At 34.8% G+C, this 27,862-nt stretch overlaps 1 protein-coding gene across 4 annotated transcripts in view; it reads right to left on the reverse strand.

Annotated features, from left to right (window-relative positions):
- Positions 1–2,971: 2,971 nt before the first annotated feature.
- The window catches only part of RERGL (RERG like), a 67,503-nt gene continuing 42,612 nt past the window's right edge, over positions 2,972–27,862 (reverse strand). The window contains exons 2-6 of one of the 4 annotated variants that reach the window (XM_046010526.1): positions 26,702–26,770; positions 13,324–13,380; positions 9,094–9,167; positions 7,888–8,036; positions 2,972–5,505 (exon numbers count right to left, since the gene is read on the reverse strand). In XM_046010526.1, coding sequence (XP_045866482.1) covers positions 5,223–5,505; positions 7,888–8,036; positions 9,094–9,167; positions 13,324–13,380; positions 26,702–26,770 — 632 coding nt within the window. In that variant the 3' untranslated portion in view covers positions 2,972–5,222. Of the gene's footprint in view, positions 5,506–7,887; positions 8,037–9,093; positions 9,168–13,323; positions 13,381–14,380; positions 14,484–26,701; positions 26,771–27,862 lie in introns of those variants that run through there. The other 3 variants (XM_046010524.1, XM_046010527.1, XM_046010528.1) reach the window with 3 other exon arrangements.

Raw genomic sequence — 27,862 nt, forward strand, 5'->3', positions numbered from 1 at the left:
ACTGAATAATTTATTACCTTGAAAGTAAATTATCTGGAAAAAATACCAGTGTAATTTTATATGTATTTGAATGTTTCCAAGTGTCTAGTTATTAAGTAGTCATCTTTGGTCCTATAAAATGGTCTGAATACTAGGGCGGTAACTCACAGTCATGCTCTCATATCATGGCAAGTAATTTGATCTCTTACTCGTCTTCAGTGTTCTGTTTTTGGGGGTTTTTTTCTTAATTTTTTAAGCTTAGTGGTTCCAGGATTACTAAATGTTGGTGAAAATCCACATTGCAACAGCACTTTACAGTCTGCTAATTTCCTCCTTAGAGGAATTTAGGTTTCCATTAGTAAAAGTAAACTTAAATTGTATCTTTATCCAAAAGAAAGAAAAACAATCTGTTTGGTATACATTTGAAAATTACGATGACCTTCTTCTTTGATTTGAAATAATACATTGTCATTATAAAGTATATTTCCAATTTATAGTATGTCTTTTTTTTTCTTTTGCAATTTAAAATACTTTCAATAATTTGGGCTTTGCGTGATTCCCCCAGAATTGTAGAGTATGACTGATAACTGCCTTTAGAATCCCTAATAGCTAAATTACAATTATTATGCAAAGTCCTACAATAGACAGTTATATGGATTATTAAATGACTTTGCCTTTTTTGCAAACTATAATCATTTTCCTTTATTAGCTGAAGGATTTCATAATTTAAGGAAGATGAGAAACCTATAAGTCACGCTTTCAAATAAGGAACATGGATATTGCAAACATTAAATTCCCCCATAAAAATGTTAAGGCATCATTAAACTAGGTTCAGATTAATACAATTCAGTCAACTCTAGATAGATATCTCCCATAATAAGCTGAAACAATACCTAGTGATCTAAGATGTAAAATATTTTACTACAGCCAATTTATAAACCTATAAAACATACAGGTATCATTCAACCCCTTTATTAATAGTGCATGCCTTGTATTAAATCAAAACCATTTTAAAGACCCCTCCCTTTTGGCATTCCCTTCCTCTGCTGTTGCCCCTCATTATGTGTTATCTCACTGAAGCTCATCCAAAGTGAATGACAGCATCCTTTTACAAGAAGCAGCATAGGCAATTCCCAGCCTAGTGATACAGCTTAACTATCTCCAAGATTTATAGGCACACTTGCTATCCTCAACCTACAATATTCTATGGTCTAATGTTGATGTATTTGTTTCTCTGTACGCAGATGTGGTTTTCTCACTTTGGAAAACTGTAATTTATTATTTTTTAAGTTTTGCAAGTTGCTTTACTTGTGAATTACATTCCCAAGAAAAAAACTAACAGTGGAAAACTTCAGATTCTGGACTGTTTTGAAGCTGTTTGGAAGAATCCTTTTTCACCATTTTTCCCCCAAGAAGAAAGCCAAATATTTTGTATTATCTGAATTACCAAAAGTTTTAATAAGTTGTCTGTTCTGCTGATCCATTATTGTGTAACAACCTGAAAGCAATGGTTTAACAAAGCCCAAACAATGACGATATTAATTATTCTCACAAATCTGCAGTTGGACCAGGTTTCTGTGGGCTAACTCATCTCTGCTCTATTCGGCATCAACTAGTCCAAGGTTAGAGGCTAGAATCACCTGAAGATTTGCTCATATGCTGGGTGGCTGTGTGGTTACTAATCCCAGGTGGTATCTCCAGTCAGGTGCCTTTAGGGCAGCCTGATTCAGACTTGTTGACTCATGGCTCCCAAAGCTGAGTCCCAGGGAGGCACAGGTGGGACAGCTGAGAACAGATGACACGGGAACAGATGGGAGCTCTAGCACCTTTCCCAACCTGGTCTCCTAAGTCCTATCCATTACTTCCACCTTATTCTGTTTGTTAAAAGACAGTCAACAAGGGTGATCCATAATCATGGAGAGGGGAATTAGACTTAACCTGTTGATAGGAGAAGTGTCAAAAAAATGTGTGAACATGTTTTAAAATTGTCACAGCATAAATGGGGAAATTAATCCAGCACTTTTAAGTTTCACTCTGGAAAATAATCAAGTGTGCATTTCTAAAGTTCCTTCACAGAAACCACACTTAAAATGTAAATTTTTTTAATGTAAAACTGTTTTTTTCCCAGATGGAGGTAAATTGAAAAGTAAAATTGTAATATGATAGTTTAATATGCATATATATAGTAAAATGGTTACCAAAATCAAACTGCAATCGAGTTAATTAACACATCACCTCACATAGTTATCTTTTGTGTGCCTGTGTGTATGTATGAGAATATCTGTCTGCATTACTATGTTCCATTGACTCATAACAAGACGTGTCATCCAAGTCATCCTGACAAAAAAATCAAGGTACAATAAATGAAATTTTAAAATATATACAAATATTAGTATCCTTAACAGAGGAATTTTAAACTCTGACTCATCACAGACACATATGCATGGATTAAGTTATTAAAGAATTTTCATACCATTTTGACATTAGAGTTCTTGCATATAACATTAATTAATTAATTAATAATTGTGTGTTTTTTACACAAAATCATCCTAAAAGAATCTTTCTTAAACTGGGAAAAAAATTTTAAAGAATAAAGACCAAATCTCTAAAACTGAGATTATCCAAAAGAATAAGGAGAAAAAAATAAAACAAAAACATTAAGGTATAAAGGTTAAATCGGTATGTATATATTGACATATATACTTATATATATAAAGTCATTGAATATTGAAGCTATAAAAGATTAACAAAATCCCTGTAAATAATTGACCAAAAATATTGTATCACTGAATTTGCTAAAATAACATTACACAATAAAAACTTTATTTCTCGGGGCACCTGGGTGGGTCAATCATTAAGTGTCTGACTTTGACTCAGATCATGATTCCAGGGTCCTGGGATTGAGCGCTGCATCAGGCTCCCTGATCAGCGGGAAGCCTGCTTCTCCCTCTCCATCTCCCTGCTTGTGTTCCCATTCTCGCTGTGTCTCTCTCTGTCAAATAAATAAATAAAATCTTTGAAAAAAAAAGCTTATTTCTCATTGACATAGCAATCTAATCTGAATGTTCCAAAATGATAGAAAGCTTTCCTAAGCTTGAGATATTAGTGCCAGCCATAAGAGGACTGGGCCTCGTTACATGGAGGTTACCAAGAAATTCATTGTCCCATTTGCCAGAGCTTCAAGGTGTATACTTGGTTATCTACCCTTTGTATGTTAGAAAAGGTGGCACATGGTACAGATTTCTATGCAGCCATCAGTGGTTTTGCCAGTTGGTCTGAGATCGGTATAAAGTAAAAGTGGAAGACAGTGACAAGAAAAATTAGAGAAAAATTATATGAATGGATCTCCTAGAGAGGGCATAAAATAGACATATATTTGTGTATCATGCTACTGCCCATCAGAGAGCATCCACCGATGAGAACTCACTTTGCAACCAAGTGGACAGAATGACCTGTCCTGCAGATATCAACCTGCCTCTTTTCTTGGCCATCCTTGCGCTTACAAAGGGATCCAGGATAATAGTGGTCACAGTGGCATTCCACAGATGGAAGAGATGCCTGGGCTTATAATATGGGCTTTGCCTCAATCACAGCTGATTGAGCACATTACTTCTAAGTTTCCAACCAGCCAGTGTTAGAAACAGAGCCTCTACCCTGGACATAGTATCACTTCTTTGGGGCCGAGTGAGTGGATAACAGGAACCTAGTTAAATGCCGGTACCCTGATTCTACTCTTCCAGGATTCTATCACCTGCACTGATACGGAGGAGCAGAGTTCGACGGCAAAGTCCCCACTGCCAATTCTGACCTGTAGGCACAGCCACTGTGAAGCTTCTCAAAGTTGTCTGTGCCTCCTCACTCCCTTAGTAAAGGAAATGCCTCTGAATTGTCCCAAGCAGCACAGCAAGATGGCAGGTTCTTGGGTCAACCTACACCATATCAATTCTAACTTCCCTACCTTTATGAATGTCCTGAACTATTTTGTATCTACCACATGATGTCTTATTATTTCCACTACGTTTACTCTAGTGTATCCAGGTCAGGCTCCTGAGGAACAGTTAAGCTACATGGATGACCTCTAGGTATCACTCCTACAATGCGGAATCATGACTCATGGTGAGTAACGCCACGTCAATGAATTCTCCCCTTCGCAGCTGAATCTTCTGTACCACCCTCTACTCAAGATCCTCTTCCACCTTGGCCCCCAGGGTCCTGCCAATACATGTTAACCAACATATGTACCATTGCTTGTGCTCCCAGTTTAACTTCTTGGAGACCTAACCTTAATTTATCAGTGATTTGGCTGAAGTTAGGTCTAGGACCATGACTTGAAGTGGAGCAAGGCCAATGGTGGTGGTACTGAAGTGGAGGGAGTCAACGGTTGGTTTCTGAAGGAAACTGTACTCAAAGAAATCTGAGAAGGCCCAAATGTCTGTCTAATACGGTGTTTCTTTCAGGGCGATAAGGTCTTCAAGGTAATATATTTAGCAAACGGCATTTATTTTTTCTTTCCCTGTGATGTATGGATCTCTATGTGAATTAAAATCAACTGCTCTTTTTCATATGAAAAGCTGTATAAGTTAATTTCTCTATGACAATTTCCCTTCTTAGCAAAGAATACGAGGAGAGGCAGAATTTTTTATCATCAGACCAAATACAGACTATATTTACAGGCAAGGAATTTAAATCTTTAAGGCCTAAGGTACAGGTAAAAGTAGTATGAGTAATAAGTAATATCCAGACGTAAGCAATATCAAGAACTCACTGAATTCCTGTAAAGGCATTTTCAAAATTAAATTCATGCATTTCTACTAAATTGTGAACATCTACAAATTTATAAATTCAGCACTATAACACATTAACTGTATGAAATATAATTACATACTTCATTCAAAAGAAATAAATAAAATAAAGGGTAACTGAGGCCTCTGGAATGGTAGTTTAATAACATTATCAAGCAGAGTTTATTTGGCAAGGCAAATCGGATAGCAATGCATCAATAAGTTATAGCGAGTGCTATTCTGTGTAATAGAGAAAGAGGTTTCGTGTGAAGCAGAGTGTACAGATACAAACAACTAAAAAGGCAACTGTGTATCTGAAAACAAAGCTGTGGCTTATGTTCAGCCATTTCACTTCTCTAAGAGAATTATTTTTTAAAAAACTGCATACAAAGGGTAAATTTCATTATCGTGTGAATATTTGAAACTCTCTGATATAATAAATCCCCTAGGATTACACGTCTGCTAAACAGATTTCCGTCTCTTTCCGAATACATTATTGATCAATTTAGCCATTGATTTAGATCCACTGGGTCTTCTCTTTTCTTTGAGTTTGAAGTTTGTCAGGATGTCCTTGATAATTCTGAAAAACATCGTTTCTACCTCCAGAGACTGCTCTGCTGCAGACAATTCACAGAACTGGCATCGGTTATCCAACGCCAGCTTCTGCCCTTCCTCCCAGCCAACCTCTCGTACATGACAGAGATCTTGCTTGTTACCAATCAAAAGCACGGCTGATTCCACAGCTCTGAAATACAGAACACAACTCTGGCAAGATTATTTTGCATCTTTTTTTTTCTCATTAAGTGTATATCAAAATGAATTATGGATTATATATATATAATATATATATTGTGTGTGTGTGTGCACGCGCACACATGCGTTTGTGTTCCTTACAGTCTTATGTATGTCTATGACACATAAGCCCACTTACTTGCAAAAATTATTTTAGATAGAATGTAGCATGTGACACAGAAGCAGCACATATATATATATACACATTATATAAGCTGCACTTATATAAACCTATTCTTGAATTATGGGTCTGTTTACTAATAAAGCATGATTGTTACTCTTCCCACTTTCAATTTTCCTATATGTAAAACAATGGTAAAATAACACTCGTTACACAGAATTCTCATAGAGATTAAATTGAATGATGGATGTAAACATACCTAGCACAGTGACAGGCAACAAAAGGTGCTTACCAAGTATTATTTTTCATTTCCTTATCAATTGAAAGAGAAGGACTAAGTAATGTCTCTTTGCTGAATAGTTACTATAATTTAACAATTTAGACAGTAAATTACTGTTACTGTAAATTTAACAATTTTCCAGAGAAAATACTACTCAATACTCACTGCTGTTTGTGCTTTGTTAATATCCATTATACCATACTCTAGAGAAAAATGTTATGATCGCAGGACCTTGTACAATTTTCTATTTATTTAAGCAATATATTTCTTTGTTAAGATAACATCTTCAGCAAATATCAATGTATTCTCCTTGGTTATAGTGACACATTTCTAAAACAGAATTTCATTTGAAGTCTATAGAAAGACAACTGGTCTCAAATGCCATGGAACTCTGCCAAGTTATCCACTTGAGGGGAAGTATGGACAAATGCAGTCTTCAACTCTATCTGAAGAGGTACTGTCTTTATATTCTGCTCAAAGCTGGTTTCATTCACATGATGGTGTGAGTGGTGAGGGAAAAAAAAGCACAGTATGTAGACTTTTCAGAGTATTAATATCTTTTTCTGTGTAATTCAGAAAATTATTGTAAAGGATTAATGGGAAAGAGTAAGTGAAATATTTTGAAGACTGAGTCACAAATATCAGATGCAATTAAAAAAAAAGTAACATATTTTGCTATTCTAGTCTATCTACAAACTGAGAACCAGAAATGCTGAAAAATACTTAGTATATTAATAAAATTGCCTGGAAAATATCAAGTATAGGTGTTTTCACTTTTATGTTTTTGATTATTCTTAAGTGAATCTTTTGATTTGGAGGAATAGCAAAAGAAGTTTATTACTATAACTTATCTAAGTCATGCTACTTAAATATGAGGTATTTAATGCTTAAAACAATGGAGTTCAAAAAAAATCTGTAATATTAAAGGAAATCAGAGCTGTGAGGTACCTTGGTAAAATCACATCCTTTTCTTCTACCATGTTTCTATCAGTTTTATAATCAGAAAAATTAGTTCTAAAGATTAAAGTGGTTTTCCTAAGGTCAATCAGATATAAACAAGAATGTATGCTGATTGACTCCAGGGAAATACCCTTGATCAATTATTATCCATGTTTTCTTGATAGGGGGCATTAAAATAGATATAAAACACATATACACATTTTCAGAACTGACACTGTGTTTCTTGATTCTCAGATTAGAATGTTATTTCAGACTCTCAGGGTAAATCTGATCCAGAGCACAAAGAATCTTTTGTAGCAACATCTTGAACAAACATCAATGTTTTAAATGCAAAAGGCTAAAACAAAAAACAAGGAAAGCTAAGTGGGAAATTCATATGGTTAAACTTACACCTACTAATACAAGAAGGGTTTAAAAGACAGTTCTGTCTTCCTTCAAGCTACTTGTGTCAAAACAATTACATTGGGAAATCACTGATCAGCTCTTTATTTTAGGAGGTGAAAGAGAAAAATGTATTCTCATACTTAGAAATTGTAATGGTTTGACTCTTCAGCCTATTTTGCTTTGATAGATTGAACAACCCAATGACTAGGAATTGGATGCCAAATGTAATAAATTTGGATTTATTTAGTATCCTTAACATTTCTGTGGGAATGAAAAGAAAAGGTTGCAAAGTGAACTGTCTTGTATACAGAGGACCAGGGTTTTGCAAGTGAGTGTCATGTTAACAATAGAATCTGTCTTGTAAAATAGCCATTTACTCAGAGCCAGTAACTGTTTATGTCAGCCGGGATATAAAGTATTCTCATCTTATTCCTTTTACTACATGTGTAACTCCTGTGGAATGGAAGGTGAATTGTTCAGGGCTGTTAAATTTTGTAATTGGAAGGCTGTATTAAACTCTTCCTAATGATGCTTATAGCTATACGATGATTTACTCAAAAGAAAGGAGAGAGGAATGAAGAATATCTTACCTTTTACAATGACTAGATTGTGGCTCCCGAATTCTGTAGATCAGTGCTTTTGCAAAAGCAAATGAGGACCTGTCACTGATGTCATACACAATAACAAACCCATCTGCCCAGTGTAGCTCACTTGTGAGGGAAAATTTTGCTTTCTGTGGCTGAAAACAAATCAAGCACATTGAAACTGGTAGTACAGTTCACCTGCATTTTATACCTTAGACAATTAATTAATGGAAAGCCCATTTCACCTAAAAGAGACATTAAATAAGTCAAAGACTGATGATATTTTCTAAAATGTAGTTTCCTTGGTTCTCTCTTCCTTATCACTCTTTCTTTAATTAAAGGTGATTAAATGCTTAAAATAAAGAGAAAGTATAATAAAGTTTTATTATCTATCTCATTTGCAACTTTTCTTTAAGAAAATATCTTAAATTTTTTAAAAGCTGGATAAGCTGTAATAATTGCCCTTTGAATTAATATTCACATATTTGTTTTGAAAAGAGAAAATATTTTCCATCCATATTAGTAAATGGGTTATCTATTGATTTTTGATACTAGATTTAAATCAGAGAAAAAAAATACTGATAAGGTTTAGCTAAGAACATTTAAGGTATTTAAGATATTTTACATAAATAAATGAATCTATGTCCTGGAGTTGTTTTATTTATTTTTTATATATTTTTTAAAGATTTTATTTATTTATTTGACAGAGACACAGCGAGAGAGAGAACATGAGCAGGGGGTGGGAGAGGGAGAAGCAGGCATCCCGCTGAGCAGGGAGCCTGATGCAGGGTTAGATTCCAGGACCCTGGGACCAGGACCTGAGCCTAAGGCAGATGCTCCTGTGGGAGCCTGAAGCCCAGGACCATGGGATTATGACCTGAGCCGAAGGGTTATGACCTTAACCAACTGAGCCACCCAAGCGCCCCTAAATTATTAACTTCTAATAGCTATCCTGTGAAATCCTAGAAATATAAATGCAGTCTGATATTGCTATTTTAAAGATATTTGTCCTATGGTAATTTTTGTCATAACTTTACAGAGAAGCTAGATAATGGAAATTATAATATTAAAAATAATCTCTCAAAACTTTAATTAAAATTGAGAATAAATTTCAGTTTTAAGACTGGCAACTTTATTTTCATTTACTCTTCTCCAATCTTCTTCAAATCATGATTGAAAAAATAAAATAAAAGCATATTTTGTTTTACTTACTTGAGAACAAGGATCGTATATTTCTAGATTCAGTTGCTTCCCTTCCAAATACAAATGCTTGCTATAGATAGATTCTGCAAAATATGCATATATTTGTTGCAGTATGGAAATACTCCAGAATAAAAAAAAAAAGAACTCATATTTGAATCACAGTCTTGCAAATGCAATTGGTTATCTTCTAATAGAATAGTACAGTGGCTTTTTAAAAAATGTTAGTGGTCAAATACATGTATTTGTTTTATTTGTTCATATATATGTGTATATAGTGTGTGTGTGTGTGTGTTTCTTACAAATAAACTTCACCACCATATCTATTCAACTACATGCTATTGTGCTTATATACTTATCTCCCATCCTATAACTATGAATGAGTTATCTGTGTTTCTATCTAAGGTCAATGCATTCATTATACACTAGTTACCAATTACTCTGATCTACTGAAAGACATGACACCACCAATTTTACCTCTTTCTTCTGCATGATAAATTTTTCTTTACTACATCATTATTAACAGCTGAATTTCTAACAACAATCCTTTAAAATACCCCTGCCCCGTGTCTGATTTCTCTCCCCCAAGTTCTTTCAGTTATTCCAATCAGGCTTTAGCTCCAATAACCTAACTAAAACTGTTCTTATCAAAGTTATGGTTTTAGATTCAATGGGTAATTCTGTATCTTGATCTTACTTGTCCTACTAGCATTAATACAGTCAATCACTCTCGCTTCCTTAAAAGGTTTCCTTCACATGGTTTTCAAAGCAACATATTCCCCTGTTTTGTTTTGTTTTGTTTTGTTTCTTTATTCTTTGTTGCTCAGTATTAATCTTTTTTATTTTTTCCCAACATATCCTCTCCCTCTTCAAACATGGGTCCAGTTTATGGATCTCTTCTCTGTCTAGACTCTCTTGCTAATCTCATTCAGAGTTTTATAGAACAATTTTTGCTAAAGAACCCAATTTATATCTGTAGCCTAGACCACTTCCTTGAACTTCAGATGCAAACAACTCCTGCAACTGCACATCTCCCTTTAAACATCGAACAGACATCTCAACCTGAAACACTCAAAAATGAATCTCAGATCTCCCTAAAGAGACTCTATCTTCCACAGTTGTCCATTTCATTAAATGACATACCCATAACTCCAGCTGATCGGGTTAAAAGCTTTAAGTCACCCTTGATCCTGTCTTTCTCTTGCCTTCCAATTTATCCTATTAAAAATTCCTTTATATCCTGTCTTTAAAGTATATTTTGAATTTATCTGTTCTCATCATCTCTATTGTTAGAAGATCATTATATTTTGTTTAAATTATTACAAAACCTCCTATTTCATCTCTCTGCTTTACCCCTCTCCTAATTCCCTTCTCATGTTTACTCTATTCTCAACATGGGAGTAAAAGGGAACCTTGTACCCAAATCATATCTCTTGTCTGATCAAATCTTTCCGAATGGCTCCCCATCTCACTTGGATAAAGCAAAGTCTTTAAAATGGCTAAGAATGGCCCTCATTGTCTAGTCCCCCATGACTTCTCTGGCTATTTCCCTCAAATTCTTTGCACCTAAGCTACACCATCCTCCATACCATTCCTCAACTTTTTCAGAAATTTCCTGCCTCAGAGTTTTGATAATTGTTTCTCCTGCCTGCAATGTAATCCCCCAGATATCTTCATGGCTCAGTTTTCACCACCTTTATGTCTCTGTCCAAATGTCACCCTCTCAGAGAAGTCTACCCTAACTACCCAATTTTAAATGGCCACATACCATACTCGTGCCATTCCCCCATGCTGTTTTCTTTTTCTTCATAGCATTTATGATCATGTGATTTAACTTAATTTTTTAAATTGACCCTCCCTTCTGGAATGTAAATCTTATGGAGACTTAGATAATTATCTTTTTTGTTCACTGCTATAGCTTCTCTATCTAGAAGAGTATCTGGGACATGGTAGGTGCTCAGTAAATATTTGTTAAATGAACAAAGGACTACCTTTCTGTATGTAACTTTTCCTCTGGGGTTTAATTTAAGACCTACATCCCTCCAAAATGGTACACTGACAAAAATCATGCCCTACTCTGGCAATGTAACCCATAGTTTAAAAGATGTAACAAGCATTTGGGAAACTAACTTCAGGGGGTTAGGGATGAATATTAAAATCCTTCTAGGTTACATTTAATAAAATCTGTTATAGTTTCATTAAACCTTAAAGTACATTTTCAGACAGTTCCTTCTAACTTCTTAGGTTTACTACTGACTGTGAACCATAAAAGTCCTTCTAGAAATTTAAAAACATCTACTCTCAACTCAAAAACTGCCAGCAGGGGTCCTAAACTCTTAACTTTTTAGAATGTTATTATTTTTCCCTTCTGGTCTTCACTTACAAGATGAAGTCATTTTTTCTATCTTGTCCTCATGCAAGGATAACCTTTTGCTCATTTGCTTATCTTTTCAAAATGTCTCTAAGTCTTATTTTTTTAATGAAAATGTACCAGCCAAAATTGTATACACTTCATTTGTTTTCATAACTATATCTTATAAAAGATTAATGGGACGTTTTTGTTGTTGCTGCTGTTATTTTTGGGTGTGGTTTTATTTATGTTATATTTTGCTTTGTTTTATTGTTCTGGAACATTTTTTCATGCCTGACTCGTATTTTGTGTGTGTGTGTGTATATATATATATATATTTTTTTTTTTTTAAGATTTTATTTACTTATTTGACAGAGAGAGAGATCATAAGTAGGCAGAGAGGCAGGCAGAGAGGCAGGCAGAGGGGGAGGGGGAAGCAGGCTCCCTGCTGAGCAGAGATTCCTTATGTGGGGCTCTATCCCAGGACCCTGAGATCATGATCTGAGCTGAAGGCAGAGACTTTAACCCACTGAGCCACTCAGGAGCCCCAATTTTGTGTTATATTGACTGAAGTTTTTGACCTGAGAAATGAAACAATTGGAATTTCTCTTTCTATGTATTTCTTTTTTAATCAGTTTCCAAGCACTTTCCCTAAAATATTCACAATGTTTTATTACTGAAAGAGTATCTTAGATACATGTAGAAAGCAATACAATACTTTAAAGTTACTTTTAAAATTCTCTAGAAATGTTATCTCATGAATGGAGGCAATAAAAATATTTTTTAGTGGAGGGAATTATTTCTCATGGAAAAATATACTTGCAATGATAACTTCCTATTACTCGAGGAATTATTGAAAAAAAAATCAAAATCATTCTCCTTTTTCCCAACTCTTTTTTTTAAAGACTTTATTTCTTTGTTTGACTCAGAGAGAGAGATCACAAGTAGGCAGAGAGGCAGGCAGAGAGAGAGGGGGAAGCAGGCTCCCTGCTGCGCAGAGACCCCCACCCACGCGGGGCTCAATCCCGGGACCCTCAGATCATGACCTGAGCTGAAGGCAGAGGCTTAACCCACTAAGCCACCCAGGCGTCCCATCCCTTTTTCCCAATTCTCATGTTTGTTTATTTTTAATAAATCTGTTTAATTGTTTAAAACGCAAAAACACTTTTCCGTCATGCCTTAAGTCAGGTGAGATATTAGTACCGTTATATTGATTAATTGCTAACCCAAAAATATACTCAAACTCTGGCAAAATTCCTCACATTTTATTAATGCCCCACTGTGGTATTTCCCATATGTCATGCTAATTCTGATCAAAATAAATTTAGAGCAGAGTTAGTAAAATGATTCTCAGATTATATTAAGGTGTTCTGGCACCTGTTTTGAATTTCTCTGAAACTTAGATAAGCCACCTAGATAATTATGATATGATCTTTAATCAAAGCATAATTTTCCTGTTATTTTCACACAGTTTTACAATTAAAATAAGCTTTATTTTGTAGTTCTAGTACTTTTATAATTAATTTGTCCTTATCTTTCAACAGATGTTTATTTAATTTAATTCAGAACTGTTTTATAGTTTACAAAATTATTCATACTCACATGCATTACAATATTGGGGGAGGGGAATCTCAGTTTCAATGTTCTTCTAATTCTAGCCTGACACAGTCTTTCTAATCCATCTCACTTAACATCAAGTTGGGTGAATTCTATCATATAAGGACATTCAGTTCAAGTACCTATTTTGGCATTTCCAATCAGAACCTGTATAAATAGTTGCATAAAAGTGCAACAATGGAAAATTCTATCAAAATGCTTCAGTGATCTTAATTGTGGTTTAATTAAAATGCTGACATTTTAAAGGTGAAAAAAAGTCTCAAGTGGTAACTTACCAAAATTAGAGGCATATTCTCCAATGAATCGCTTGGTAAGAAACCTTACTGTAAGGGCTGCAAAACAAACATGCTGAACTTAGGTTTTTTTTTTTTTTTTCCTGTTTTAGGACACAGACAACTTAGCTATGTACATAAGGTTTTATCTTTCAGCTCAAAAATTACCAAGCATTAATGCAGTCCTTAAAGCTTTATTAAATTCTAGTCTAAATAATAGTCAGCAAGATTTTCACTGTACAACCATAAAGATTAAAAGACTAGAAAGAAACTGATCTGCCTATTCAAAACACTATGTCATTAATTGATGAATGTGAACAGGTAAAGCAGCTTACTTTATGTAACAGAAAGTTACATGATGGATCCCAAAATGAAATCCAGTGAAATAAAAAAAAAAATTCCATGGCTTCCAAAGTCAGGACACCTGTTGCTCAGTCCCCAGGCATCTATAAAGCCAGGCCCATCCTTAGTTTTTTCACTCTAATAATGTTGCATTTAAAAAAATAATTCAAGCCACTAGACAACAGTAAATGCCTGGGGGGCTCAGTTTGTTAAGCAACCGACTTCAACTCAGGTCATGATCTCGGGCTCCTGGGATCGAGCCCTGAGCTGGGCTCCACACTCAGCAGAGTCTGCTTGTCCCTTTCCTTCTCCCTCTGCTCATGCTCTCTCTTTAATTAATTAATTAATTAAAAATCTTTTTAAAAATCCACAGGTCTATATGAACTTTCCTCTTAGTCTCAGAGCAGAGGAGTCAGTTCAAGACCATTGTTTGGCTACTAGTGGATATGAGGGCCAGTGTGGTGGAGTGACAGTAGGACAGTGATGGAGGAATTTACTATTATTCCTGTGAATTTTTAAAAAGTATAAATTAACACATATCTTTCTCAAACTGTCTATAAATTCTATATATAGTTAATTGTGTTATTTACTCATAAAAATGAAAACTCCTAATGAAAAGTAATATGCATAATTATACAGCTGTATCTATCTATTAGGTCAATATGGTTCTCTCTCTTTCTCCACTCTGAACCATGCCATAGGAAACAACACCACTCACCAGATTTGCCTGTTCCTTCACCACCCAAGACAGCAAGTTTCACATCATTCATCTTGTCTTTCTGCTCCTGTCTTCTGGAGCTATACAGACTTGAGTCCAGCATGTGCTTTTAAAAATACTTTATATTAATGCTGCTATCATTTCTCTAAGGCCAACTCCGCCCCATAGTCTTATCATCCAATAATAACTTTAAAAAATGTTTTCCTGGAGTCCTTTTAAACATATTTCACTAAGAAAAAAAAAACAAAACACTGCACTTACTGTTTAGACTTAAAGTTTTCTTAAGTCAATAGTTAAGAATTTCTAGACTAGGGGCGCCTGGGTGGCTCAGTGGATTAAGCCGCTGCCTTCGGCTCAGGTCATGATCTCAGGGTCCTGGGATCGAGCCCCTCATCAGGCTCTCTGCTCCACAGGGAGCCTGCTTCCTTCTCTCTCTGCCTGCCTCTCTGCCTGCTTGTGATCTCTCTCTCCGTCAAATAAATAAATAAAATCTTTAAAAAAAAAAAAAAAATTTCTAGACTAAACTAAGAAAGCTTAGCTCCCAATCCTCTATTTTTATGTACACAGAATCTTCCTTTCCTTAGACTGTAGAAAAATGATTTCATTAAGAAAGCTTTTAGATGATGAGTATACATTCCTGTAAATCTACTTAGATTGGATCAGTTTTGATATTTCTATTAATATGTGAGACTACAGTTTCTTGGGCTTCTTCTGTGAAAGACAAGGGGAATAAGTTAACTCAGTCATGAAAATAAATGAGAGGAGGAAAAGGATGGCTACCTCAAATGTGTTAGTTTAGGGTTGACAACAGGGCACACAAATATCCAGCCCATGTTTTTGGGCTCATGTGAGTCATGTGAGGCTCTGAATGAGATATATGGACACAAAGGGTTTTACATTGTCTTTCCTGATAAACAATCCCTCTCTCTTTTTTAAGTTTTATGCCAATAGACAACAGTGACTTTTCTGAGAAAAAAAAATAATAAACCAAGCAGCTTCATTTTGCTTAAAAAGCAATAAACAGGGGCGCCTGGATGGCTCAGTGGGTTGAGCCGCTGCCTTCGGCTCGGGTCATGATCTCGGGGTCCTGGGATCGAGTCCCGCATCGGGCTATCTGCTTGGCGGGGAGCCTGCTTCCCTCTCTCTCTCTCTCTGCCTGCCTCTCTGCCTACTTGTGATCTCTCTCTTTCTTGCTGTCAAATAAATAAATAAAATCTTTTTAAAAAAAAAAGCAATAAACAGAAACCTACATTTCCTTCTAGAGTACTTAATAATTAGGAAGAAAAGAAATTCAAAAAAAAAGAATAAGATTTGGAAGGGGTATTATATACTTTACTCCAGCTATGACCTAAAGAGGTAAATTTAATATGCAAAATGATGGGTCTTTCATACTTTTAACCACTTTTCCCTACTACAAATCCCTGTATTACTTTCTTCCCTTTCTCTTTTCCCATTTGTATATGTATAAATCGGATGGTTGAGAAAAAACTACAATAACAAATACAAGAATTCAATCTCATCTACTCAATTTTGAGGCCCCAGTAAAGGAGTTCCATTTCTAAGCTGGATTGATCACAGGTATAACATGATTTTTTAAAGTGCATTTATTTAACAAATGTTGAGTAACTGCCACTTTTTATTGAAGCTATGTTGGGTTTCAAAGGTCAATAATTATAAAGAACTTTTTTGGCCTTAATGAAGCTACGTATACTACAATGAATAATTAAACAATTATAATTACAATAAACATGATCATGGCTAAAATAGGGCTCTAACCAAAGGCTAGGGAAAACTGGGAAGTGGATGGCAAGGACTTCAAAAAGTAGATAAAGCTTGAAACATAAGCAGAAGTTTGAAACCCAACAGAAGAAAGAAAGAGTGATTGGGGATTATGGAGGTGTATCTATACCAAAAGAAGAAATATATTCTGTAAAGAAAAAAAAAAAGGCAAGAGAATGTATGGCAAATTGTGCGATCAACAAACTAACAGCTAAAACAAAATTTTCCTTTCATTACAAAGTATAAAAAATTTTTTTAAATGAGCTATGTTCTCTTTAACTCATGCACCTATATTAAAAGTAACAAGTAATTATTTTTTATTTAAAAATTAAAGGTTTACCAGGGCACCTGGATGGCTCAGTAGGTTAAGCGTTTGCCTTTGGCTCAGGTCATGGTCCCAGGGTTCTGGGATCAAATCCCCCATCCAGCTCCCTGCTTAGAGGGAAGCCTGCTTCTCCCTCTCCTTCTACACCTTCCCCCTGCTCATGCTCTCTCTCTCTTTCTCTCTCAAAAACATAAATAAAATCTCTTTTTTTAAAAAAGAAGTTTACCAGATGATTTATTATACTATGGAACTGGATGTTTCCCCCTCTATTTGGAGAAATTCTATTCTCTTCTTCTTAAGAAAGTTCTGATGACTGCCTTTAGGAAGTTTAGTGTATCTACTGATAGGAAGGAAAAACTTAACTTCATAGTATGCATGATATTGAAAACACTATATAGATGGTTATCAAAATACCTCCATTCTTACACCATATCCTCCTCCTCCCCACTTCTACTGAATTCCAAAAATAATCTGATTTAAAAAGCAGCCTACTGTTGGAGGAGAGTGAAGTTATAAACCAGAATAGAGAGAATATAACTATGCACATACTTTTCTAAGAAACAGAGTGTTTATAAAGTGTGCTAAAATATTAATGTTCTGATAGACATATTACTTATACTACCTAGAATCCTCTCACTTTTCCCTAAATATATATTTATTCACAACCAAAACAAAATTAGTTTATTACTTTATTCATTTATTGAATGAAAAAAATTATTGACTGTCTAATATGGACTTGACTTATTTTTAGTGTTAAAAATGTATTCATGAACAAAGTACTTGTAGATTCTGGTCATAGGAGATGGACATTAAAATTAAAAAATAAACAACTAATTACACATCAGGTGTTAATTAATTCTATAATATTAATGTTTAATTTTTGTTTTTCCGAGTTCAGGTTAACCAGTCCTTCTAAGCTAATCTCATTTCCCTATAATTTCTGTTAGAATAGATGCAGAGTTTCTCCACCAATTGTTTTAGATTCAGAAGGGTGGATTAAATAAAATCTCTAAGGAAAGAGAATATCTTTCTTCCATTCTACTACTCTAGAACCTTGAAAAGATGGGCTACTTCCCACCTCATTTTCTGTTTCTATCATAATCTAAACAAGACATGAATGGTGCACATGTACAAATAGTAAACAAATACATATAAATACAATGTTATTTATTAATATAGATTCCCAGGGCCTAAGTATATTAGCAAATCAAATCCAGAAATGTCATTTGAAGAGCCAATTGTCATGAACTAGTAGAATGACAAGTTGATTGAACAATAAGAAGTTTGGTAGAATTTTCCAATACATTGCACCAAGATAAAAGAGAAAAACTATATGAATAACACACAACTTACAGCATTTTATGGAATTTAACAGCCACCTAAAGTAAACAAACAAAGAGAGAGGCCTGGATGGCTCAGTCAGTTAAGCATCCAACTCTATTTTTTTTTTTTTTTACTTACTTATTTTGAGAGAACTCCCATGTGGGGCAGGGGGCAGCAGAGGGAGAGGGACAGACTCTCAAGCAAACTAAGATTCTCCCACATAAGGCTCAACATGGGGCTTGATCCCACAACCCTGGGATCATGACCCTGGGATCATGACCTGAACTGAAAACAAGAGCTGGTTGTTTAACAGACTGCGCCACCCAGGAGCCCCAAGAGTCAGCCTCTTGATTTTGTCTTGGTCATGATCTCAGGGTTGAGGGATACAGTCCCATGGCAGGCTCCCACTCAGCATAGAATCTGCTTGTCCTTCTCCCTCTATTCCTCCTCCACTCCCCAACAAATCATACATGCTTTCTCTTTCTCTCAAATAAATAAATAATGAATAAAATCTTAAAAAAGTAAATTAAAAAAAACCAAAATATTTTGTAATCCAGATACAAGGGATTTCTTAACTTTATTAAGGTTATATATATTTTTAAAATCAAATATTAGAAAAATAACAAATACCTATAGAATTATTACTCTTAATATTCCTCTAGAAAAAAAGTATTTTATCTGTTAATTTTAGTATAGAACGGGTAGTCCTATTCAACACAATGAGGGGAAGAAATAGCACATATGAAAAAGGGAAGACAAATTGTTATGATTTACAAATGGCATTTTTTCCTTAACTATATTATCTATATTGTTAGCATACATAAGACCATTCAGTAAGATGGCCAGGTAAAAGATAAACATAAAAACAGTAGTTCCAAATGATAAAAATAACAACTAACACATGTTTAACCCAGTGTATAACAAGTAGTTTTTAAAATGCTTTCCAAAAAAAATTAAAAAAATAAAATAAAATAAAATGCTTTCCAAGGGGGCACCTGGGTGGCTCAGTTGTTAAACGTCTGCCTTTGTTCAGGTCAGGATCCCAGAGTCTTGGGATCGAGCCCCACATTGGGCTCCCTGCTTGGCGGGAAGCCTGCTTCTCCCTCTCCCACTCTCTCTGCTGCGTTCTCTCTCTCGCTGTGTCTTTCTCTGTCAAATAAATAAATAAAAACTTAAAAAATAACAAACCCACTTTCCAGGTATACTGCATTTAATCCTCTGAGAAACTTCAAGTAGGTACGTTATTAACTTCTAATATAATAGAATCCTAATCCTTTTCACAAAGAAAGGAAAAAAAGAAATAAAAAGAATAAAACCAAAAAAGAATATATAATATTTCTATGACAAATTCTCTGTTCATTGAAGTTTATGAAATAAGATTTGAATACATGGACAAGCAAATATGAAGATCCAATATTGTAATGATTTCCAAATTAATCTAAAAGTAAAATGCAATGAAAATTAAAATCCCAACAAAGATGTTTCAATTGAATGTAGAAAGCTTATTTGGGAAACGAAAATATGCAAGAGTAATTGAGATATTTTTAGGCAAGAGAGTGACACAATACCTTTCCTGAACTAAATAATACTAAAAAATAAATACTATTTTATTAGAATGGGATTGATATGCTCATTAATAGAATAGATTTTTGAGTACAGAAACTGAGTTTATTATGAATATAACATTTTTGATGCATGTTATTTTTAAATTGTGCAAATGCTATTAGAAAAAAATCATGTAATAAGTTATGTGTGTACCTCATACCATGCAGAAAAATAAGTTATGAATATTAAAAATCTTAGTCTGAAAGTTAAGCTAAGAAAAGTTACATAATCTTTGACATATATATCAGATAATCTTTCAAATACGTGTAGGGAGGGAACAGTCTTCTTAAAAAAAATATACAAATACATAATGAAACATATATACCAAAGAACCTATCTAATAACTTCATAATTGATCTTTAAGTGTTGGTTATGTTCGTTCCATGGGACGACTGACCAAGTTGTGTGAATTCGTAGATTTATTAATTGCAAAGTAAGTATCTAGATACAAATAGATTCTTTTAATCAGAATTGAGGGTTTTTTTTTTCATCTGAAATTATATACCATGTTACTGAAGGAAATAAAGTTCTAGCAGGAAACAAACGTTTTTAAAATGGAACTACTTCTGGATACTTTTATGTGATAATATGGAAATTTTTCAGGAAAGAGTAGCTTTTTTTTTTAAAGAAGAAAATGGTATTCTTCTAATCTCACAAAGCACATGTTTTCAAACAGCTAACAGATTTAAACTACATTTAGAGTGTTCAGGTGTTTCCACATTATGTTGGGGTTAGGTAAGCAATCCAGGGGGAAAATTTACAGAAAAAAAGAACATTTGATTGCTAAGCTCTATCTGTCTTCTGTTCCAAAAGCACTCTATGCCTTGTATCATGACATAAATAGCACAGATAGCATTCTCAGCCAGAGATTAGAAGCAATTTCTCTGCAATCACAAATCCTCCAAATCTCTTGCAAAGAAATTATTCAGACCCAGACATTTACCTAACCAAATGCTGAAGCTATTGCAATTGCTACGAAACCTCGATTAGTATTAATAGTGGCTAGAATACACAAATTTCTATTCAATATATTTTTGGCTATAGTATATGTATCTTAGAACTAATAATTGCTTAGTTCATCAATTTATATTCTAGCAGTTTGCTCAATACATTTGCCCACATAGATTTCTTTTTGGTATATGTGATTCCTTTTTGATGGATTGGCTATTTATCTGAACTTGTATGTGAAACAGATTGCATGCAACAAAATTACTCTCACATTATTTGGTCTGGGAAGACTATTTTTAGAGTCTCTACCTATTTATGGTTATAGTTCTTGGCTTATAGCCTCTCAAGTGTCTTTGCTTAAAATTTAACAAATCAGTCTGAATACTGAACACCAACCTAGTCTACAAACTGCAACTAATTTGGGTTTACCTCTTCTCTTTCCTCTCCTCCCCGTCATGCTCCAGCTCCCTTCCTCTTGGTGTGAATGTGTCTCTCTCTCTTCCTTTATTTTTGACTGGTTTTAGGAGTTTTCAGATGCTCTTCTCTATCAGCAGTGTTCTAAAACTTCACACCCTTATTTTCTGGGACATGTCATTGTTTTCATTCATTGTACTGTCATTCCTTTGGCCTTCTCAATCTAGAGATTCCTGCTTCTCAGTTCGAGGAATTGTTCTTGTATCATTCCTTTAACAATTTATTCAGTTCTGTCTTATGTGTTCTTCCCAGTTGAAGCTGACGTTAATCAGATTTTGAAATTAGAAGATTGATTCGTAATGAATGCTATCTTCTCTTCTACAGACCTGTTCTATATCTTTACCTTCTCCTTGATAGCTTATTACAAAGATTATACCTTGAGTATACATATAAAATATATATACACGCACACAATTTTTAAGAGTGCTTTCTTATTTGCAGCTATTATATTGAAATATTGTACACATTAATTTCAATTTAAAGAAAAATATAAAGTTTGATACATTCTTCGGTCGAACTTGAATATATCATCCCTATCATAATTAACTTCATGTTTATGAACCAGTATTTTTCTGTTACACTGCAATACATAACAAATACATGATTTTTACTATAGGTATACTGTGTGTGTGTGAATTTCAATTAAACAAGGTAAAGAGGCTTATATCTTTCCCAAACAATTCAAAAACTCAGTTGACATCATTAATAGAATTGACCTATGACAGTTATGCCTTTATAATTCTAATCACTTTTAAAACAAGTTTTGAAAGATAATCTTTCATTTCAGTATCATAGTCTAAAGAAAAATTTTATTCAATATGTAATGTTTGTAATTAACTAAATTACATGGACCTGTTTTTTTTTTAAAGAAAAATAATGAATACATCACCAATTTACAAAGGTTTTCAAAGCATGTATGGGACTAAATAATTGAATGCCTCTGCTAATTTTTGTCAGCGTGTATACTTATAATTGCAATTATCTTTTCAAGGTAAATTTATTTTACTCTTTTAAATTATTTCTTGAAGTGTTTATTGTTTCATAATGTTTTAGTTTCCTGCTACGTTTATAATAGTTGAAACATGATAGCTAATAGTAATTACAGCTCAACCATCCGCCCTCTTTCTCTTTTCTAAAAATGTCTGTCAGTTTTTCTGCAGACACTGGTAATTTTCGTCGAAGCTACTTTAGTTTTTGTCAGAAGTTTGCAAGTAAACTAAAATTTTAGTTAGCTCTTAGCTCTCTCTTAATCACTTGAAGTTGGTCAGTAGAACAAAGTGACTATGGTCTTCAAAAACAGTCATCCTCTGTAATGCAGCTGCTCTAACAGGAAGCTTGAGTGAGCAACACATGGTTTACTTCACCAAGTGCACATTCTACAGAAATAGGACTTTGAAAGGCTGAGAGAGGCAGATGTGAGAAGGATACGTTACTCTTATTTTCTAAACTCCTTTCATTACCCTTTAGAAATAAATATTCCAAAATTAAATTTCCAGAATTCAAGCTGAATCCTACAATTAAATGGAATTGAATGAATAAAAAGTATGATTCCTCTGAAAGACTGTTATAAATAGACCTCAAAATATGTAATGGTTCAAACAGAAGAAAAGTGTATTTCCTGCTCACATAAAATACTAAATATGTGTTCCTGATCAGTGAAACAGCTCTCATCCAACATCTTCAATGCCTGGCTTCCAAACATCCTGCCCCTGGGGGAAGTGGAAAGGGAAAGAGCATGACAAATCATGTGTGGGAGGTTTGGGGGGACTAGCCTGGAATAGGTGCGCCTCGCTTCTGTTCACATAAACTTGAATCATAAATGAAACATCAGCTGTTTGCCTCCTCTTGGGCCTCACATGTGCTTGCCTTTGGACTCAAAATTATGCCATCATTTCTGGTTCTTGGGCCTTTGGGCTTGAACTGGAACTACACCATTGATTCTCCTAGATCTCCAGCTCACTGACTATAGATCCTAGGACTTCTCAGCCTCCATAGTCATATAAGTCAATTTCTTATAATGTCTATATTATTTGTACATTATTTGTGTATCTATATAGATTTCTTTATACATATTATATTATATATTATTTTATGTAACTATATATTATATATTATCTTTATATAATATACATTATATCACACATTACTTATATAATGTATAATTATATATTATATATTTGTATACATATACATAATGTATATATGTATATATACATATTTCTTTTTTTTTTTAAGATTTTATTTATTTATTTGACAGAGAGAGAGATCACAAGTAGACAGAGAGGCAGGCAGAGAGAGAGGAGGAAGCAGGCTCCCTGCAGAGCAGAGAGCCCGATGCGGGGCTCGATCCCAGGACCCTGAGATCATGACCTGAGCCGAAGGCAGCGGCTTAATCCACTGAGCCACCCAGGCACCCCTATATACATATTTCTTGATAGATAGATAGATGGATGGGTATCAGGTCCTATTGGTTCTATTGCTGTGGAGAACCCTAATGTAATTTCCAAGAATTAATTTTATTTTCTCTAGTAGCATATTTCAAAATGTAATTTGCTCAGGGTTACATAAAGCATAAACAGTGAAGCGGGTGGGCCTAAAGCCTGCAGTCTTTCCACTGTAACACACCACCACCCACCACAGATCTCTCCTTTTCCTGTTCATCTGTTCTTATGTGAAGCAGCATTTATCTTTTTCAACTTTTTTTGGTAAGATTTTGACACCTGTTCTCTAGCCTCAATGATGTTATTCCAACAGATTTATGATACGTGTTTACATGTGACTTTTTTTTTCTTACCTCATCTCATTGGTTATTTTTTCAAAAAGTTGTGTCATTAGAGCACTGTCTCTTTAAATTCATAAACATAAAGCCATGGTTAATTTTTAAGATATCCTTCTATTTTCTTCCTCATTTGAAGTAAATGTAATTTTTTTTTTCAGTTTTGCTTTATACCAATTATTTTCTTCTATGGCTTTTACTACTGTGAGACCACGACTTCCTCACATTTTTTCTGATTATGTATTACCAAAAAAAGCTATGTCCTACATTAGTTTGCTATGGCTGCATAACAGATTACCAGAAACTGATGACTTAAAGCAACACATATTTATCTCAGAACTTCAACAGATCAGATCCAGGAAGCACTGTTCAACTGGATTTTCTGATTTAGGATGTCACCAGACTGCCATCCGGGTGCATCTGGGGCTGTGATCTCCTCTGTAGCCCTGCTGGTAAAAGAGCTACTTCCAGTCTCCCTGCAGTTAGAGAACTCTGATTCCTCTGTTTGGTGGTGGTGCGGGTAGTGGTGGTGGTCGTCAGCCAGGGCCTCTCGGTTCTTGGATGCCCCCCATGATTCCTTGTCACTTGGCTTTGTCCATATGCCCTTGCAGATAGATAGATAGATGATAGATACTGATCTAGTGTTTGTGTGTATCTTATGTATATTTATCTTGTAACATAATTCTAGGACTGATATTTTATCATCTTTGCCATAGTCTAGTAGTTAGAAGCAAATCGTAGGCCCTGCTTGCACTTATATAAGATGGGACTCACTGGGGATCACTGCAGCGTATATCAGTCATGTGCCCTAAATTTCTATTTGATGCTTGTTCTGAACAAAGTATATCCTTGTTTTCTTTCTTCATAGATGCAAAAATTGATGGTGGTGATTAGATCATATTTCACATTACTAGATAAGCAGGTATGGACAATTAAACTATTGTTTAATTCTGAGTCAGTATTCTCTGTATAATATCATTAACCAGTTTTGTCTTGGAATTTTTATCCTAAGAAAATGAATTAATAAGTGTTTGAAATAATAAGCATCATTTCAAATAAGCATTTGAAAAGTGAAGTATTTTTATTTGTGCTATTTCACTGGGGTCAGAAAGCAAGCCACACTGGCTGTGAGTGCTTCAGACAGTGAGATAAGCATATACTATCTTTCTTCTTTATTCCCACTGCTAAATCATCTACTTTGAAAATAAAAGAGCAGAGTTGCCTTCATTTCAAAAGATCAAGAAATACACATTGAGTCCCTATTATGGGTAAATAAGAAAGGAAAATGAATAAAATCATCCATCCTTTGCCCTTGAAAAGTTTTCATTTTAGAGAGGAAGATTTAATATCTATATATCAAGTACAAATTGAGGTAAGCACAGGGTGCCATGGGTGGCCAGATAAGAGAAACCTAGCTACATTCTACAGGGCAGGTGTAATAGGCAGAATAATGGCCCCTTAAGATGTCAGGTTTTAGTTAATCTGGAACCTTGGTAAATGTTAAATTATATAGAAAAAAAGCATTTGCAAATGTAATTAAGTTAAGAATCTTGAGATGAGGAGATTATCCTTGATTATTAGAGTGGGTCCTAAGTGGGACCGCAAGCTTCCTTGTAAGAAGGAGGCAGAGAAGTATTTGACACAAGAGAGAAGACAATGTAACCACAGAGATGAAAACCAGAGTGATGTAGCCACAAGCCAAAGAATGCTGGCAGCCACCAGAAGCTGGAAGAAGCAAGGAATGGCTTCTCCCCTAGAGATTCTGGGGGAGCAGGACCCTGCTGACACATTGATTTCAACCCACTGAAACAAATTTTGGGCTTCTGATCTCAGGAACTATAAAAGATATTTGTATGTGGTTTTATACTACAACCTTTGTGGTAATTTTTTACAGAAGCCATTGGAAACTAGTAGAAGAGAAGGTTACAGACAGAGAGATCAGCTTTTTAACAGTCATGAAGGTAGAAAGTGGGTGATAGTACTGGGCACTGAAGTAACTCTACATTACTTGAAAGCAAAAAAATGAGCAGAAATGGTGGGAAGTGGGGCTCATTCACAAGCCAAGTGAAATTATGGTGGCCTTATATGGCATGCTAAGCACTGCATCCTATAGGACATCAATAGTTATCAAGAATTTTTAAGTAGGAGAGATGTCTGGCTGGCTCAGTCCATAGAGCATGGGACTTTTGATATCGGGGTTCTAAATTCAAGCCCCACTTTGGGTGTACAGATTACTTAAAAATAAATAATCTTGGGACATCTGGGTGACTCAGTCAGTTGGGCATCTGCCTTTGGCTCAGGTCACCATCCCAGGGTCCTGGGATCAAGTCCCATATTGGGCTCCTTGTTCAGCAGAGAGCCTGATTCTCACTCTGCCTGCTATTCTCCCTGCTTGTACTCTCTCTCTCTGACAAATAAATAAATAAAATCTTTAAAAATAAAAAATCTTAAAAAAAAGAATTTTAAAGTAGGACGTAATGCATTATTATTAAATGTTCCATTCTGGAAAGTAATATAAAATATGGTTTGGAAGTAGAAAAACAAAGGAGCTAGCAATAGCTGTTCCAAGGCTATTTTGAACTCACAAAGGGTCTGAATCAGAGTGGCAATGAGATCAAGGGAATATTGTTTGAGAAATACTTAGCCAATGAAAGTTTTAAAATCAGCAGGATTTGGTGATTATTTGTCTGGGGAGGTGGTATGAGAAAAAGAATAAACCTAAAGATGGGTACCAAGTTGGGACTTCATATGATTAAATCGACAGTGGTGTCATTACCGGAGTATTTACTGTTGTTTAATTTCACTATGAGAAGCAGGTGGAAGAAGCAAATGCTTACAGTTTTGGACATGTTAGGTTTGAAACATCATGGGGGTGTCTAGTAATGAGCTGACTCTACAAGTCTAACATGAGGAAAAACTTCAGAACCGAGGGGAAAGACAGTTCATCTTATCAAAACACTTTCAGTGCAGAGTGAAGCTTGTTTTTATAACAGGGATTGCAAATTATTATGTGATTTTCTGGAAAACACACACACACACACACAGACACACACACACACTTTGATCTCTAGAGAAGAGGGAAGTTATTTACATAAACTTCTCCACATTTGGTTTTCTAGATGGTTTCTTAAGCCAAAATGCCTTAGATATTTTGGAAATTCTAAAAAAAAAAAAAAAACCACTAGATAAAATATTTCTGCTTATTTTAACAACCATAAATAAGCCTTATAGTCCGTATTTGTCCCAGTTCGTAGGCATGCTATCTGAGGCTCAGAGGGGATTTTAAGTATGTAACCCAGAGAAATACTCTTAGTAAGTAGAACCTAGAATTTAAGCTACAGTTTCTTTGATACATAATTACAATGTTTTTTCCTCTGTAACTTGCTGTCTCTTGGTTTTAATATACCTCTTTGCAAAGCTAAAGGATTCGTATTTCTAGCATTTTTTGAAGCTGATTTTTAAAATCAGCTTCTAGTATCATATAAAAACCTGAGAATGTTACAGAAATTAATTTTCAAAACAAATTACAGTCCTATAAATATATAGCATGCATGAAATATACAGTAGGTGTCCCAAATGTCATGTATTAATTGTTGACTGACAATTTTGATTGCAATCAAACCAAGACAAATTACTAAATTTTAGTTTTAATAGATGATGAGATGTATAAAGTCCAAGTATTTTTATAACTTATAGTACAAAGAAATCTTCTGTCTCTGATAGACTTGTTCTTGGGTTTGTTTGTTTGTTTTTTTAATCTAAGCAAAGACTTGGTCTCTGTCACTCTACTAATTAAATACTTCCCGGGGTGCCTGGGTGGCTCAGTGGATTAAAGCCTCTGCCTTTGGCTCTGGTCATGATCCCAGAGTCCTGGGATCGAACCCCACATCAGGCTCTCTGCTCAGTAGGGAGTCTGCTTCCTCCTCTCTCCGCCCACCTCTCTGCCTACTTGTGATCTCTCTCTCTCTCTGTGTCAAATAAATAAAACCTTTAAAACATAAATAAATAAATTCTTCCCAAAGGAACTCCAGCCAAAAACAGAAACCTCCCCATTAGAATATGAAGTAGAATTTCCTTTTGCAAATCTCTTTAATTTGTGGTCTTTATTCTTACACTTGTTTTTCTTACTCAGTGGTGACAATATTTAGCTATGTTTTTCCCTAGTTGCAAAGGGAACTATATTTTGCCAGGAATCTTTGAAAATACAATCACAAAAAGTATACTTGATTAAGGAACCATGTTGACAATTTTC

Source organism: Meles meles, chromosome 7 (genome assembly GCF_922984935.1).
Source record: "Meles meles chromosome 7, mMelMel3.1 paternal haplotype, whole genome shotgun sequence".
NCBI classification, from domain to species: domain Eukaryota; kingdom Metazoa; phylum Chordata; class Mammalia; order Carnivora; family Mustelidae; genus Meles; species Meles meles.